Source organism: Mercurialis annua, linkage group LG4 (genome assembly GCF_937616625.2).
Source record: "Mercurialis annua linkage group LG4, ddMerAnnu1.2, whole genome shotgun sequence".
Lineage (NCBI taxonomy): Eukaryota > Viridiplantae > Streptophyta > Magnoliopsida > Malpighiales > Euphorbiaceae > Mercurialis > Mercurialis annua.
Window position 1 is genome coordinate 29485893 of NC_065573.1, and position 15210 is coordinate 29501102.

Genomic DNA, 15210 nt, shown 5'->3' on the forward strand with positions numbered 1-15210 from the left:
CCATAAATAGTAGAAAATATAAATAAACAAGAGGATTATTGGGAGATTTTAAGAGATAGAATAGACTTTGGGTGCCAATTGAAAAGGTACAGTTCTAAATTATATACATACTTCAATATTAACATCATTTTAATGTCTGCACTTCTCCAATTTCTCATATTTCATTGAATTGACTATACTATGCTTTATTATACATACAAGCAATAGATGAGCCAGAGGGCAAGCATATGAACTTCAAACCCAAAACTGCTAAAACTTGGACATTCAAACAACTTGCGTTGCGCTTTTTTTTTTTTTTGGCTAGCTATATTCGTTGACAAGTGACGGAAAAAATTAGGTAGTTCTTTTAGTAAGTGACAGAATAGTGGATACCATCAGCTTGTAGTCAATTGGCTTAGTTAGATAAGCATCCATGCCTACTTCCAAGCATTTGGCTTCATCTGATGACATTGCATGGGCTGTCAATGCAACAATCGGAATGTGCAATCCCGTTCCTTCCTCTGATTTTCGGATCGCTTTTGTTGCTTCGTAGCCGTCCATTTTTGGCATCTGCTTTTGCATTTACACAATTCATTAGAACCTTCATATGAACAATATGTAACATTTTGAGTGGATATGTTCAAGGTTAATGCCAATGTTGCACGGGAACTTCTCAAATCTTGTATTTTGGTGTTTTGTTTCTGTTTCCGAAAAAGCTTCTAAAAATTCGGAAATACTAACATATTCTTGTATAAAATATTGTTTCCTATTTCTCCTTTCGGTAATTCACATTTTGGTTTCAGTTTCCGTGCTACGTAGGTTAATGCTTCATGATCATCTCATTATCCAATACTATATCTACTAAACATGCGATCTTGAGATTAAGATCCTGTTAGAGAAATTAACAAAAAATAATTTTTGCATTAGTTTTGATCTCTTACCTGACAATCCATCAGAACCAAGTCATACGGCAGGGAAGCCGAAATTTCAGTTTGCGAAGCATCATTTCCGTCTCGCAAGAGAGACTCCCTTCTGCCTTCTTTTCCGCTAAACCGGCAATTAAGAGCTTCAACTGCTTGCAATCCATCTCCCACAGCAGCAACAGTAGCCCCCATTTTTTCTAACATGATGGTTGCAACTCTTTGAAGAACGGGAGTATCTTCTGCTAAAAGGATGCGTACTCCCTCTAGAGCTTTTTGTTCCTTTGCAGGTTTTCTCGAGTGTGAATCCAATTGTCCTTTAGGGAAACTGCTTTCTGGATGTTGTTCCAAGTGTTCTGAACTTTCATCTCTAGAGTTTGGTGAAAAGGTTTCAGCTCTTGTGATCGGCAGGTTCTGCCTGACTTGACTCGCATCTTCTATCCTCAAATTGTTTTCTTCTGAATGCATATCAGCCAGTTCAATTAAGCGCTTTTTAAATGGCTGACATTGTGATGGATTAGTGATCCTTTCTCCGAGATGAAATGAATTTATGGCAGTTTCAGCCATATCAGAATCTTCAGAACTGGCATTCTCAAACTGAATAGTATCAATCTCAAGACATTCGTGCATTTCATCATCTTTTGTTGCAGCTCTTACAGAACTGACACTTTTCTTTTGTTCTTTCATGACAGTTTCCAAAATCTGGATCATTTTTGCCTTGTATAAAGGTTTATTTACCATCACAATATGACCCTTCCTGCGGAGCTCCATTTTTATTGCGTTTGAAGTGTCATGGTTTAGCATCCAAGCAAATGTCGCTTTGCTAGAGAACTTGTCGAGAAAGTTGAGTTGTTCCTTCCATATATCTGTGCTCAAGTCGAGCAATCCTATATCTACGACTATGACAAATACAGGGTCCTTAATATCTTGTATATTAAGAACTTCAGATTTTAACGGTTCATTCAGAGACCACTGAGCCTCAAAGCCTTTACTGCGTCTTCGTGCATAAAACAGTTCTCGAAGAACTTGTGTCAACTCATTCCATTCGGACACTCTTAAAGTAAGGAGTCCATTTTTTTGCAACCATTGGGACGTATTATTTCTCCCCACTGAGCCGTATAATGCTAGCAGAACCTGCCGCAACAGAAATAAGTCATGCATCATGCATTTGATATATGTTGCGGTTTGCATAGAACAGATAGCCACCAGTCAAAGTTCATCAGCTATCTATAAAATCCTATTTTACTATTTAGACCCAGAATTGCATGCATAGTTTCAATTCCTTTGATGGTAGTGAAAAATTGAAATTAGAAACGATACCTTTTAACGAGTTATACTAAATTCTATACTATTAGAAGATGTTGCAGTGTCCCCATTAAGGATCAAAGAAGCAGAATGTCTGTCATATAATTAGAGGATTATAAAACTTTGCAGAGAAGGTAAAATTTTACTTACCACAAAATTATGCCCCGAAAAATCTACTTGGCAATGCGGTTCTGTGCCATCTAAAGGTGTCCGAAGAAGTAAGTAAAGTCGCATTAGAGTTCCTGACCCATTTTTCTTTACAACTTTTATTTCTCCCCCCATCTTGTTAACCTGCCATCACGGTGGAAGTGGATAATGAAATGGCTCTGACAGAATGAATGAAATAGTTTAAGGTACTCACCAAGGTTCGAACTATGCAGAGTCCAAGACCAGTGCCTCCATGCCTGAAGTATAGTAAAGTTAAAACTTGATTAGAATCTTAGGAAATTTAGTTCATGATTTTACTGATCATCTAAATTGTCTTTCTCTTATAAGGTTACATACAGTTCAGTATTCTCACAATTTGTCAGCGTTTCAATTTGTCGAAAACCGTCAAGTGTTATAGCTACTTACAATCTAGTGGTTGAGGGATCCGCTTGCTCAAAGCTTTCAAATACTGATTCCCATTTGCTTGGGTCAATTCCTACAGGTTACAATAAACAATCTAATATCAATTTCCAAAAATAGAATGTTTAGTTTTTAGATACAAATAGAACTTTGTTGACATTTTTGAGGTCCATACCACATCCTGTATCATCAACTTCAAACCAAAGAATCACTTTGTTTTCTTTCTTAGAGGCCTTCTTCGAATGGTTCCCCTGCTGCCTCAATTTTGTCGTAAATGCACACCGTACTTTCTTGCGATCAAGAAGAAAGTTTGTAGGATCGTTGAAAGTACTTAAATTCTCACACCAACCACGCAAAACAATATGACCCGCTGCAAGATATCTCGAACAGTTACTAAGAAATCAAAAGCATATTCCTTTTGATCACATAAAATGATTTTATCTTTTATTTTCCATTTAGTAAAATTCGGAGCTTTTTCATTCATAATATATTCCAGTGAGATTGTCAGCAGTAAATGATCAAATATTTTGTTCCATTGTAAATTCCAGTAAGATCTATTAAAAGCTAGCGAAGTTGGTATATGATCAATAGTGCACTTACAATTCGTGAACTTGATGGAATTGCTTATGAGATTTGCAAAAATTTGCACAACTCTCGCAGAGTCTCCTCGGACTAATTTTGGCATATCATCTACGAAATCAAAAAAAGCATGTCAGAGAATGAAAGAAGAAGCAAATATTTAAATCTTTCATTATCATAATGACTTATACCGGAAAGATCTAAAACCGCCTCCACATTGTGATTAATGCACTGCACAGAGAACATGTCAATGAGTCCTTCAAGCTCTCGTCCTAAGTCAAACTCAGCATCTTCCAACACCAGCTTTCCCGATTCAACCTACAAAAAATTTCAAAACCAAAAATAATAGAATCATTTTCTCATGAGAATGCAATAATACAATATATTGCTAAATGATTGTTAACTGTTTGCTTGTCATGAAATGGACTTCCTAACCACCACAGATTTTGCACCAATAACATCACTGGTTATGTTCGGATTCTTGAAATTTTGTGTCACAATTAAGTGAATCTTAATATGGTAAATACTGATGCATAATAAACATTCTGTATCTTGAGACAGCATGAAATGTTCTGAAATGCTTCAAAAATTGATTTTATTCTTTTCTTAATTGGTTACACTGTTCACAGTCAAAAGTCCAGGCTTTTGCTACTAACCTTACTCAGATCCAAGATATTGTTAAGAAGCCTGAGAAGAGCTGTAGAACATTTTCTAATCTGCGTAACAGTTGCATATTGTTCATTTGTGAGACAATCATCAGAGATAAGAATATCCAGTAAGCCAATTACTGCAGCCATGGGAGTCCTTAATTCATGACTGAAATACAAAATACAAAGATTGTTACTTCAGCAAGTGCTAAAAGGGACAAATGAAGATCATGAAACTATCATTCATGCCTGCTTCACACCAAAACAGGCTAAACTTCCCTTGTTTCCTTTACATTTCATTGAAAGTCAGAAATTTGAGAAGAACTGAAAGCAATTTCAGTGCTTTGTAGTAATCGCAGATGAATGCAATTTCTATGCTGCAGATGACTTCTCTGAAGAGGTACTGCAGCATAAGTACGAGCTGGTTTCCAAAACTAATTGTAACGTGTTGATATTTTTCAATTAAAATCTTTCCGCAACTTATGCTTCATACTTCTTTAAGCAGTATGGTCTACAGGTTTACCATGTGCCTTACTTCATTCAAGCAGCATGCAATTCCAAAAAATCCAACTTCTGAGTATTTGGGCCTATTGAGTCGAGTACACTTGAATTGAATACTTAAGTAAATATGACATTCCAATTTCTAATACCTTTTAGAATGAATTCAATACCTCATATTTGCAAGAAATTGGCTCTTGTAGTTGTTTGATGCCTCTGCTCTTCTTCTGGCATCGAGATGGCTTATTAGCTCTGCTCTCAACTTCATTTCCTTGGATACTCCGTTCGTGAGTATTAATATGCAGACGCAACCTATGACTAGTATGCATACAGATGCAGAAATCAAAATAACCAGTGTCTTGAAGGCTCTTTCATCTACTTTCCCCATTATGTATCTTCTTGGAATGATGATAACGCCTACCTGCAGATAAACTACTTGCTAAATGCTCCAATAATGGAAATAAATCAGTTGTAACTTTGTAATTTTTATCTATATGCTATTTAGGCGTTCTACAGAATCCGAGATGCACATGTTTCTATATATTATGAATAGAAAAGGCAGCAATAGGCTAATGCTTACTATAGGCAGTCTCTTTAGATTTAGGAAAAATGAATCAATGTAATATTGCTGGTGGCCAAGCTTTGCATTCTCTACATGAACAACATGACCCGGAGGAGGCTTGTTTCCGTAGAGATTCTCTAACCACTGAGCTCCCATTCGTATTATGTCATTCTCAGAATCAACAGCCATCATAAGCTTGGGCCCCTTTGACGAATTTCTCAAAAGAGGAGCATTTGTTGAAGTAGCGAGTAAATAGCCCTCTTGAGAGGTCAAATATATATGTCCACTATGAACTTCAACGAGTTCTCGCATCAGCTGTCCCACACTGTAAAGAGCAGTTGTAACACCTACAACGGCCACTATGCTTTTATTTGAAGCATCCCAGACAGGCAATGCGGCTGAAAGTAACGGTGAATCCATATACTTGCTCACTGCTACATGCCAGGAAGCTACACCATCAGGAACTTGCGAAAAGCCAGCGATATTGATGAGATCATCTGGTGGAATTTGGCTTGCTTTTCCAATCTTTTCACCTGTTGAAGGATCAAGTGGTTCTCGATACCAAATTGCAGAAAGGTTACCCTGAATGGACTGATCATTCCACCCTTGACGTGAGGACAACGTCTCAGCATCATAATGCTCATCGCCACTAATTGAATAGTTGACAAGATTAGAGTAGATGTAGAATGTATTGTTACTCCTATGATCTCTATGAAAAGCCTGAACAAATCCATTTCTATAAGTTATAGTGATGGCATTGAGAGCTTTGCGACTCGCAAATAGTGCCCACGTCACATCCTTCATCATTTCATACAGCTGGAAAAAAAAGTAGAATTCGTAAAGAATGAAGCAAAAAAATTGTTGAAAACGCTATAAGTGCCAAATGATCATTATTACAAACCTCAACTTGTTCTGCTTGAGATGTTGGATTGCTGTACCGTTTAATTACATACTCCGATAGCTTAACCTGGGCTGTCGTTATTTCAGCAGTAGAATTCAAAATGTTCCACATCCGCAGTATGGGGCGTTGCAGAAGTTCATAACGAAGACCAGATGCTAAGGTCTCTAATGACCTCTTTGTATAACTCCTTGTGAAATGCCATGTTAGAATAGTTAACAGCCCAATCAAAATTGCTAGCATCACCTGGATTCAACCATTAAAACAAAAACATTATGTCAATTAACAAAAACTTGTAGCATCCGGCTATAACTATTCTAATCTAGGGAAACTTATCGAGTCCTACGATTTCAACATTTCGTTTTTATTTCCGGAAATGCTCTGAAACTCTAAAACTCAATATTTATAATCCATTCTTATAAAAATATCATTTCGATGTTTCCGGCTTCAGTGTTTTCGTTTTCGTTTTCCTGCTACATACTTCTTATTGACTAAATTCCAGTTTCAAACTACAAGCACAGATTTACATGCCAATTGAACTTTTAGAAGACAAGGCTAAATCCAATTGACACAGGCAGCAAAGTTCATCTACTGTAAACGAATTGAACACTCTTATAAACATGCATGAAACTAGCATATACCAACAGAATGAAAATCAATAGAAAATTATTGAATTCACCCACTCAATTAAACTGATTTCAAAACTATAGAACAGAATTTACCAACTGACAAAATGGTGCACACAACAAGTGAGAGAGAAGTTTAATTAAGTACTAACCATGATAGCTAAACGAACGACAAAAACACTGTAGTAAGAAGAGAGACAATGAGCATTAGCATATTGAAACTCATCCTCTTCAACATCCCTATGAAAAATCCTCCTAACACGTGGAGGAGTGTTCCTTCTTAAAGAGGGACCAAACCCCATAATTTTATCCAACACCTTCCTCATTGAGGTTGGTGATCTTGAATCAGTATTCTCTGCCATTTCTGCTCAAACCATAGAAAGCTGTATATCATATCAATTTATGCTGATTGTAGAGTCGATTAGAGAATAATTCGTTGATATTAGTGAGTGTGTGTGTACTATGGTGATGGGGGGAGTGGGGATAACTTAATAGTGTGTATAAATATGCTGGTTCATGTGTCATTCCCCACTTTTAGAAGGCAAGAGCACAAGTTCTCGGTGAGTGGGTTGGAGTTGGAGATATGGTGTTTTTATTCTTCACCCATCAATATCTTGCCACCTCTCTCTCTCTCTCACTGTGTTCCTCACTTACCATTTTTTCATTTTCAGTTTCATAGTCTCAGTAAAGTGTTCTCAATAATTTGTAGTAAAAATTTCAAGCATTGCAAATGCTTAGATGCCAAGAGTCCACTTTTTTTTTTATGGAGAAAGACCTACCAAGAAAATTCAAATACTCATGATTTTTTACTTTATTAATTTCTCCCTCCTCTCGGTTAATCTATGGCTTAAAATCACCCACGGTTCCTGACTTGGGGTCTTTCATCGCTACCGTCCCTAAACTTCAATATTGATCCAAAAATCTCCTAAATTTTTTGTTCGCGCTTACAAAACTCTTTTTGTGCAAAGAATGACCAAAATACTCATAAAAACCTTTAATTAAAAAATAAAAAATCTAACCAATCCAAATTCAATTTAATCAAATCTAAAATAACCCAACAAATCGAAAATCCACTCAATCCAATCCCACTACCCACCGGCGCTCCACCCACCTGCCGAGAGCCACCAATGACCCGTCTTCTCATGTGGAAAACAAACAGCCGGTTCGTCTTCTCAGGTGAGAAAACGCTCGGTGACCAGAAAAATTTGGACAATGGCGGATACCAGAGCTAGTAGAGGTGGTTTTCGATGAGTGTGTGGCAGCGGATGGGTGGGTATTGATTTTAGATTTGATTAGATAGTTTTAGGTTTAATTCTGTGGGGTTGGATCAGATTAATTTTTTTAAATTGCACGTATTTAGGGCTATTTAGTCATTTTTTAGGTAAAAGGAGTTTTGTGAGCGCCAACATAAAGTTTAGGGAATTCTTAAATTTAAAATTAAATTTAGAGACGGTGGTAATAGAAGGCCCTAAAGTCAGAGACCGTTGCGGATTATAAGCATAAATCGACATATTTAGTTTTTGAGTTTTATTTTTATTTATAGAATATTTTTGATAAATTTATGTTTTAAGATCAAATAAGTCACCTTTATTTTTTTAGTCAATTAGATCTCAAGATTTGTGTTTCATAGTCAAATTAAAACATCACTAATTACTAATTAATGTGATATTTATTGATTGGTTAATTTTATTTAATAACATCAGAATAATTATACAACGCAACGGTTGCGCCACATCATTCGTGCAACAAACCAATGAGCCGCTAGTCATGTGCAAATATTTAATGATAAAAAAATAAGCAATAAATAAAGATTTCCTATCGCAAATGATTATTGGCTTGTTGTAAAAATGACGTAACACATCTAAACACTCCTAACATCATGTGTTATGTATTTAATGAATTGTTTACGGTTCTACATAGCGAATTAGGTTCACACAAGTATGTCTCGCGCATGAGATATACAGATTAAGGTTTACTTGACCTAAATTAAAAGAGTTTGAAATTTAATTATCTAAAAAACTAGACTTAATTTACTCCGAAACACAAATCTTAAAATTTAATTTACTAAAAGAATTAAAAAATGATTTATTTGAATTTGTGCCGAACCTGAGGCACGGGTTCGAAAGTCGTTTGGAACCCTCTACTCAATTTTTTTTTGTTCTAATTCTTTCATCCTCTTAATTAATGTTTTTAAGATGTAATATTTTTTATAATATAAACACAGAATTATTAATTTTTTAAAATAATGTGTAAAGGGAATTATTTTATTAAAATAAATTACAATATGATTCGAATAATTTTGTTTCAGTTGTAATCAAGTTAACTCAATACAATTAATTAAGAATAATTTTATTTATTTACAATTAATTAAGAATAATTTTATTTACTTGTGATACCTAATTATTACCTTATTTATTGAGCATAGTAGCTCAAAATAGATATGTATATAATAGCATTCATGTGAAGAAATTTAAATCTAATCAATTCAGCTCGGTCGATTTAATTACAGTTAATATTATTATTATTTTTAATTTAGATTAGTAATTGAAATATCTTAGCGAACCGGTGGGTTGAACTGGTCAAATATTCGATCTAAATGTATTTTGGCATTATTTGTATTGAGAGAATTTGAAGGATCAAAATTTATTACACATTTCATGAGTTCCATAAAAATTCATCGTTTGATATAAAAAAAATATCAAGAGAATTTATAAATTGTGACAGTCTCTCAGTCCATCTTTTAAAATCCATCATTTAATTTCCCACCTCTTAATGGAAAAATTGAAATCCATTATAATGAATAATGGATTGTATTATATATTCCAAATATATCTCTATATATCAATCCAAACATGAATTCAAAAAACGCGCAAATTCAAACGGTACCTTAAAAATTGAAAATCAAATCCATCGGGATTGAACCAGTTGAACCGAAATGAATTGATGGTTGAATTAGTTCAGGTAACAATTGAACCTATTAAACTATGAAGTATGAACCATGCCAAGAAAAAAGGTTGAATATATAGTTTGACCTTTGAATTTGTACTTTTTTATTCATCTAACACCTAAACTTAACATTTCGCCTATCGAACTTCTGAACTTGTTAAATAATTCAATTTGACCCCCGAACTTAATAAATACGTAAACATTGAACCCCCTCCGTACACAAATTATTCTAAAATGTTTCAAGTGTCAGGTGGACACCGAAGAGTTCAAAGTTTACGTATTTATCAAGTTAGGGGTCAAATCAATATTTAATAAATTCAGAGATTCGATAGGTAAGACGTTAAATTTAAGAGTTAGATGTGTAAAACGGAGCAAGTTCAGAAATCAAAGTATGTATTTAGCCAAAAAAAATCATATATATATTTTACTTAACCGGCTGAACAGAGAACCTTTGACCTTACCTGTTTGATCTTTTAAAACACGGAATTAGATTTATGATAAAACTAAAATCGGTTTGATTGAGAAAAACAGTTGCTTGGCTAAAACTGTGAATGTTTGGGTTTAAATGGAAATGGGTCCATCTTGATATACACCATTTGCTTTTGTTTGAGAAATTTACAACAACTTTACCTTATTTTAAGGTTAGGAAAAAAAATCCTTAAATCGAGGAACAGCCACAGCTGCTATTACAAAGATTGATCAAAACCCAAAACTTTATTTTAAAAACTTACCATGGTAAAACACCCTTAAGTTTAATTTTAACCAATCATGTACTTGAGTTAATTATTATTACAGCTTTTATATCTTCACTCACTAAGAAAATATGATTATCAATTAAGAGTGTAAAAATTCCATCTTCACTCACAAATTGATAAAAGTGAAAAAGCAAATCCGAACTCTTTTCAAGTAATTCACTCCTAATGTAACATTTGAATTTATAATTAAAAGTTAAATACTAATTTCAGCCTCACTTGATTCGTTTTATAGTAATTTAATTTAATTGTCAATTGGATTATCACATGGTTCAGATAAATTAATTTTCCAAGATATAAAATTAATTTTGTAATGTATAAATTATTATTTATTCAAAAAATAAGATTAAGTTATTATTGGTAAAAATAACGATATGAAGATGGAGGAATGGGGGTTTGTTTGATGAGAGCTTTATGGTCAAATATGAAATAATGGTGCCAAAGGCTAATTTTTTTGATTTTTTGGAAATCTTTTAAAAGTTGTACTTCTATGGCCTAATTACTAAAAAAAATAACATTTTTTCGTTTATATTCTGACCTAAAAAAAAGTTCATTTGTATCTTTTTTTTAATTTTTCATTTTCGTCTCTACCTTAAGAGTTAATTTGACCTCTTTTCATTTGAAAAAAATATTCAAAATGATCCTTTATATTTAGTCTATATTCTAATTCAACATTAATATTATCAATTGTATAAAAACACTCTTTTTCTCACAAAAATCAATAAATAATAACAATTTTTTTTTTAAATTAATACATGTCGCCGCAGTTTACTTTATTTTTATCTGAAAACCTGCCATGTATACATTGTTTCGCCTAATTTTTTTTCCAAACTACAATATGTAGACGTGAAAAAAATTTACAAAAATGAGTAAAATTCAATAGCTATATGAAAAAATACGACTATCACGTATGCATTTTAGCCGAAAAAATCTCGGTTGTAATAAAATTTAACTTTAATAATTAAAACAAAATAAATTGAAATTTTGGTCACTGACAAGAAAGTAGATAAATTACCCTTCATTTTACAATGGATATACACTGAAGATTTGAGGAGAATAAAATGAACTACTAGGAGATTTTTTATTGAGAAGATGAGATGAGCATGCAACTTAATTTAATCTTAAAGCCAATAAGCTAGCTTACTAATGAGATGTAAAGAAAAAAGCAAGTGAAAGCGAGGTAGGTGGTTTATAACATTAAACTTTAGGCAACTTGAGAGTTGTTGATATTAATTTACCATTAATTAATTCTCTCTCCTATTTTGAATAAGATGTTTTTTTTTCTAACATTTATCAAAAAAAAAATTGATAGATAGAGAGTAGTTTTTTTCATTTTGACAACGGTACTATTCTTTTATTAAGATGAAGGAAATAGGCTCATATCAAATAAAGAGTGATTTTGCCAAAATAAATAATAATTATTCATTCATAAAAAAAAAAATTATTCTTTGACAATAGCACAACCTTTTTTATAATATTTAGTACATTATTTTTTGTTAAAGGCAAAAGTTACAAAAAAATCATCCTACTTTTTAGTTTCGTACAAATATAGCCCGGTAAAAATATATTTTAATTCATGTACTCATTTCTTAGTACAAAAAATACAAACACTAATAAAGTTTTAGTTTCGTTATAATTTATAAAGAAAAGAATAAAAAAAGTCTCGTACATTTTAAAAAGAATGTTTAACATCCTTTTAAAAATGAACATTATTAAACATTAAATTTTTTTGTGGATAACGAAAACATAAATTCATTATAACTTTAATGAAATTTCATAGACGTATGTATATATGTATATTAATTAACCATGTTATATATAAATTATCAATTTTAGACAAAAATATTTATATATACTAAAACATTATATATGTGTATAATATTACTAAAATTTAATTAAAATTTAAAAATATTATATATATTAAGAAATTATTTATATGTAATACTATAATTGTTTTTGAAATAATTTTCATTATAAATATAATAATAATATATATTAACAGACTGATCATACATAAATTTAATTATGCAACAGTTTTATTAAACTGATATGTGTATGCATTTATACATGCGAAGTATAATTGTCAAAATAATATAATGTTTAATATGCCTCTTTTTTTAGAGGGTGCTATTTTTTCTTTTTAAAATATAGGAGGGTATTTTTATATCCTTTTTATTAAATTATAACGGAGTTAAATTCCGTTAACGTCTAAGTTAATTTATATCAAAAAATCAAATACTAGGGTTAATATGCCCTCTTTTTTCTAGTATTGTGCCAAACTAAAAACACAATGTTTTTTTTTATCCTTTTGCCCTTAATAAATCACCAATGCTTTAACTGAAATTTACAATATAATCATTAGTTAAAAATAAATAAAAAATTAGCTAATTATATTTTTATTAATATGCTTAAACATAATAATTCTTTTGATTTTTTATTTTTTTTTAATGTGAAAAACAGTAAATCAGAAGTAACTATGAATATATATATATATATCAAAAAGTTGCCTAAAAGATTAGAGAAGAAAAGCATATGAGGCTTGACTTGTGAATTTTCCTTCATCCTCTAAAACACATTGTTAGTGACTCCACTTTCATAATCTTCTCGTATTGTATGATTTAAAAAAATTATGGCCTAAAACCACCACTTTGGTGCAAAGGTGTCTTAGGTCATAATTTACCACTAAATTTCTCCACTTTATCTTCCCATCCTCCCATTGCCTTACCAAATGATAACATAATAATAGCTAAACATATCATCAAAACTTTTTCTTTGATTTCATGGGACATTTGTTAGCCTTTACTTGAGGGACTCTCACATCTATAATCTTTGCTCATCTTTAGTGTTATTGCACCAACTTCACCTTCATTTGATTTAAATGGGTATTATATAGAGTAGATAACTACTTGTACGTTTGTTCCTCCTTAAACATTTATCGTTTCATTCATATATATTTTCCATTTCTACATGAATATTATGTTATAGTTAAAATATGAATAAAAAAATAAAATTGATATGATTATATGTTATTTTGATTTATTGGGATCCACTTTTCAAAAGTATCGAATCTTGACGGTTTCACATTTTCCATCGTGAGTACATCATAATCATATATTTATATAATCAATATGGTTAAAAAATGAATGAAAATTCATGTCAAAATAAATTACTCATTGAAATTGAAAATATTTAAAAGAAATGTCGATTTTTTATATTGGTAAGAAATCACGCTTTCAATGTGTTTGTATTAATTTATACATTTTTTCAATTGTAAGCAAGTAAATTGAAATAGGCATATCATAATTTTTTTACTACCCTTTAAAATTAAATTTTATACTAGCCATTTTTTATTGGCTAAATCTATTTTGAAGTCCCTAAACTATATATTATTGGTTCATTAAGTCCCTTAACTTCTATTTGACTTCTTCGGGTCCTTAAATTTTCACTTTTTGGTTCATCAGGTCCTTAACTTTTATTTGCTTTTCTCAAATCCCTAATTGTTTATTTTTTGGTTCATTGGATCCTTAAATAAATATGCGTTTAAGGACCTAATGAACCAAAAAACAAAAGTTTTAGGACCTGAGAAAGTCAAATAGAAATCGAGGGACCTGATGAACCAGAAAATGAAAGTTTAAGGATTTAAGAAAGCTAAATAAAAATTAAAGGACTTGATGAACCAAAAAATGAAAGTTTAAAGACCTTAAAATGAATTTAGCCTTTTTTATTTTATATGTTGAATTTTTTAAAACTTTATTTTTATACAAACTTTTTTTAGCATTTTTGATTTTTTAATTTCTTTTTCTCATTACATTTCTACACTTATTATTTACTATATTTTTATTGACTTTTTTTTGAAAATTTTCAGATACAGTATCGGCTTCTCGCCAGTTTTAAGGTCGAACAAAAATATAATAAATTGGATAATTTAAATTTAATTCTTTACCCCGACTCTCATTCTCCAATACTTTTCTTTGATTTTTTCATTAAATTTTACTCATAATATTTTTACACTTATTATGTACCAGATTTTTTTTTCATGTGAAGTGACATCTTCTTCATCAATTTTAAGATCAACCAAAAATCAACTGAATATCGACAAAAAATTTAATGTATCGGAATTTTATATCAATTTGTTTTTAATTGTTTTCATGTACAATGTTGTTGTTGTTTTTTTTCTCAATTCTAAAATCAAACAAAGACTATCTCAACACAAATTAACAAGGTCAACCATATGTCAACTGAAAATCAACAAAATCAATATGTGCATAATATTATAACATTTAATATTAAGCAATCAACCATCATCAACAAATCATATTGCAGAATTAAAAAAAATACAGAAACACAATAAAACACAATTCAAATGAAAAAGTAACACAATACAACTCCAATAATTCCCAAAATTTTGTTAATATAATTTGAAAACACAGTATACTATATTAAAAAAATGATTTTATATACATTTTGATTGTAAAAAAATGTTGTAAACTAAAAATAAAAACAAAAACAAAAAAAGCAAAGAAGATGAATGTCAACGACAACGACGAACGGAGAGGACGATGATAAGAAGTTTAGATCTGAAAAAGAAGAAGAACTATAACATTGACAACAATAATGATTTTCAGATCTAAAAAAACATGGCAATGGCGGCGAAACATCGGCGGAAATGCGATGGTGGTAACAGTAAAGAAGATCCGACAATATAATGGCAATGGTGATGAGAAATCTCGATGATGGTGATAATTTTCAGAGACCGCCACAAGCCAAGTGGCTATTTTCTTTAAGATGTGAAAATTTTCGTAGTATTCCATCAATAATTAAAAGAAAATTTATGAAAATCTAGGTGTTGGGATATTATAGAGGTTAAAATAGGAAATAAGTGGTGGTATGAGTGAAATGGTGCAAGCTCAGGGAGTCAAAATAAACATTAA

General features: G+C 31.5%; 1 protein-coding gene across 1 annotated transcript; it reads right to left on the minus strand.

The window, feature by feature from the left end:
* Positions 1-72: 72 nt before the first annotated feature.
* On the minus strand, positions 73-7284 carry LOC126677307 (histidine kinase 1). Its single transcript, XM_050371862.2, has 13 exons — positions 6734-7284; positions 5959-6201; positions 5076-5873; positions 4669-4916; positions 4007-4166; positions 3542-3668; positions 3372-3461; positions 2947-3141; positions 2778-2847; positions 2566-2608; positions 2355-2495; positions 921-2033; positions 73-549 (listed from the first exon to the last, which is right to left on the minus strand). The coding sequence occupies exons 1-13, from the start codon at positions 6941-6943 to the stop codon at positions 334-336; spliced, it is 3654 nt and encodes a 1217-aa protein (XP_050227819.1). The 5' UTR covers positions 6944-7284; the 3' UTR covers positions 73-333.
* Between the last annotated feature and the right edge of the window lie 7926 nt (positions 7285-15210).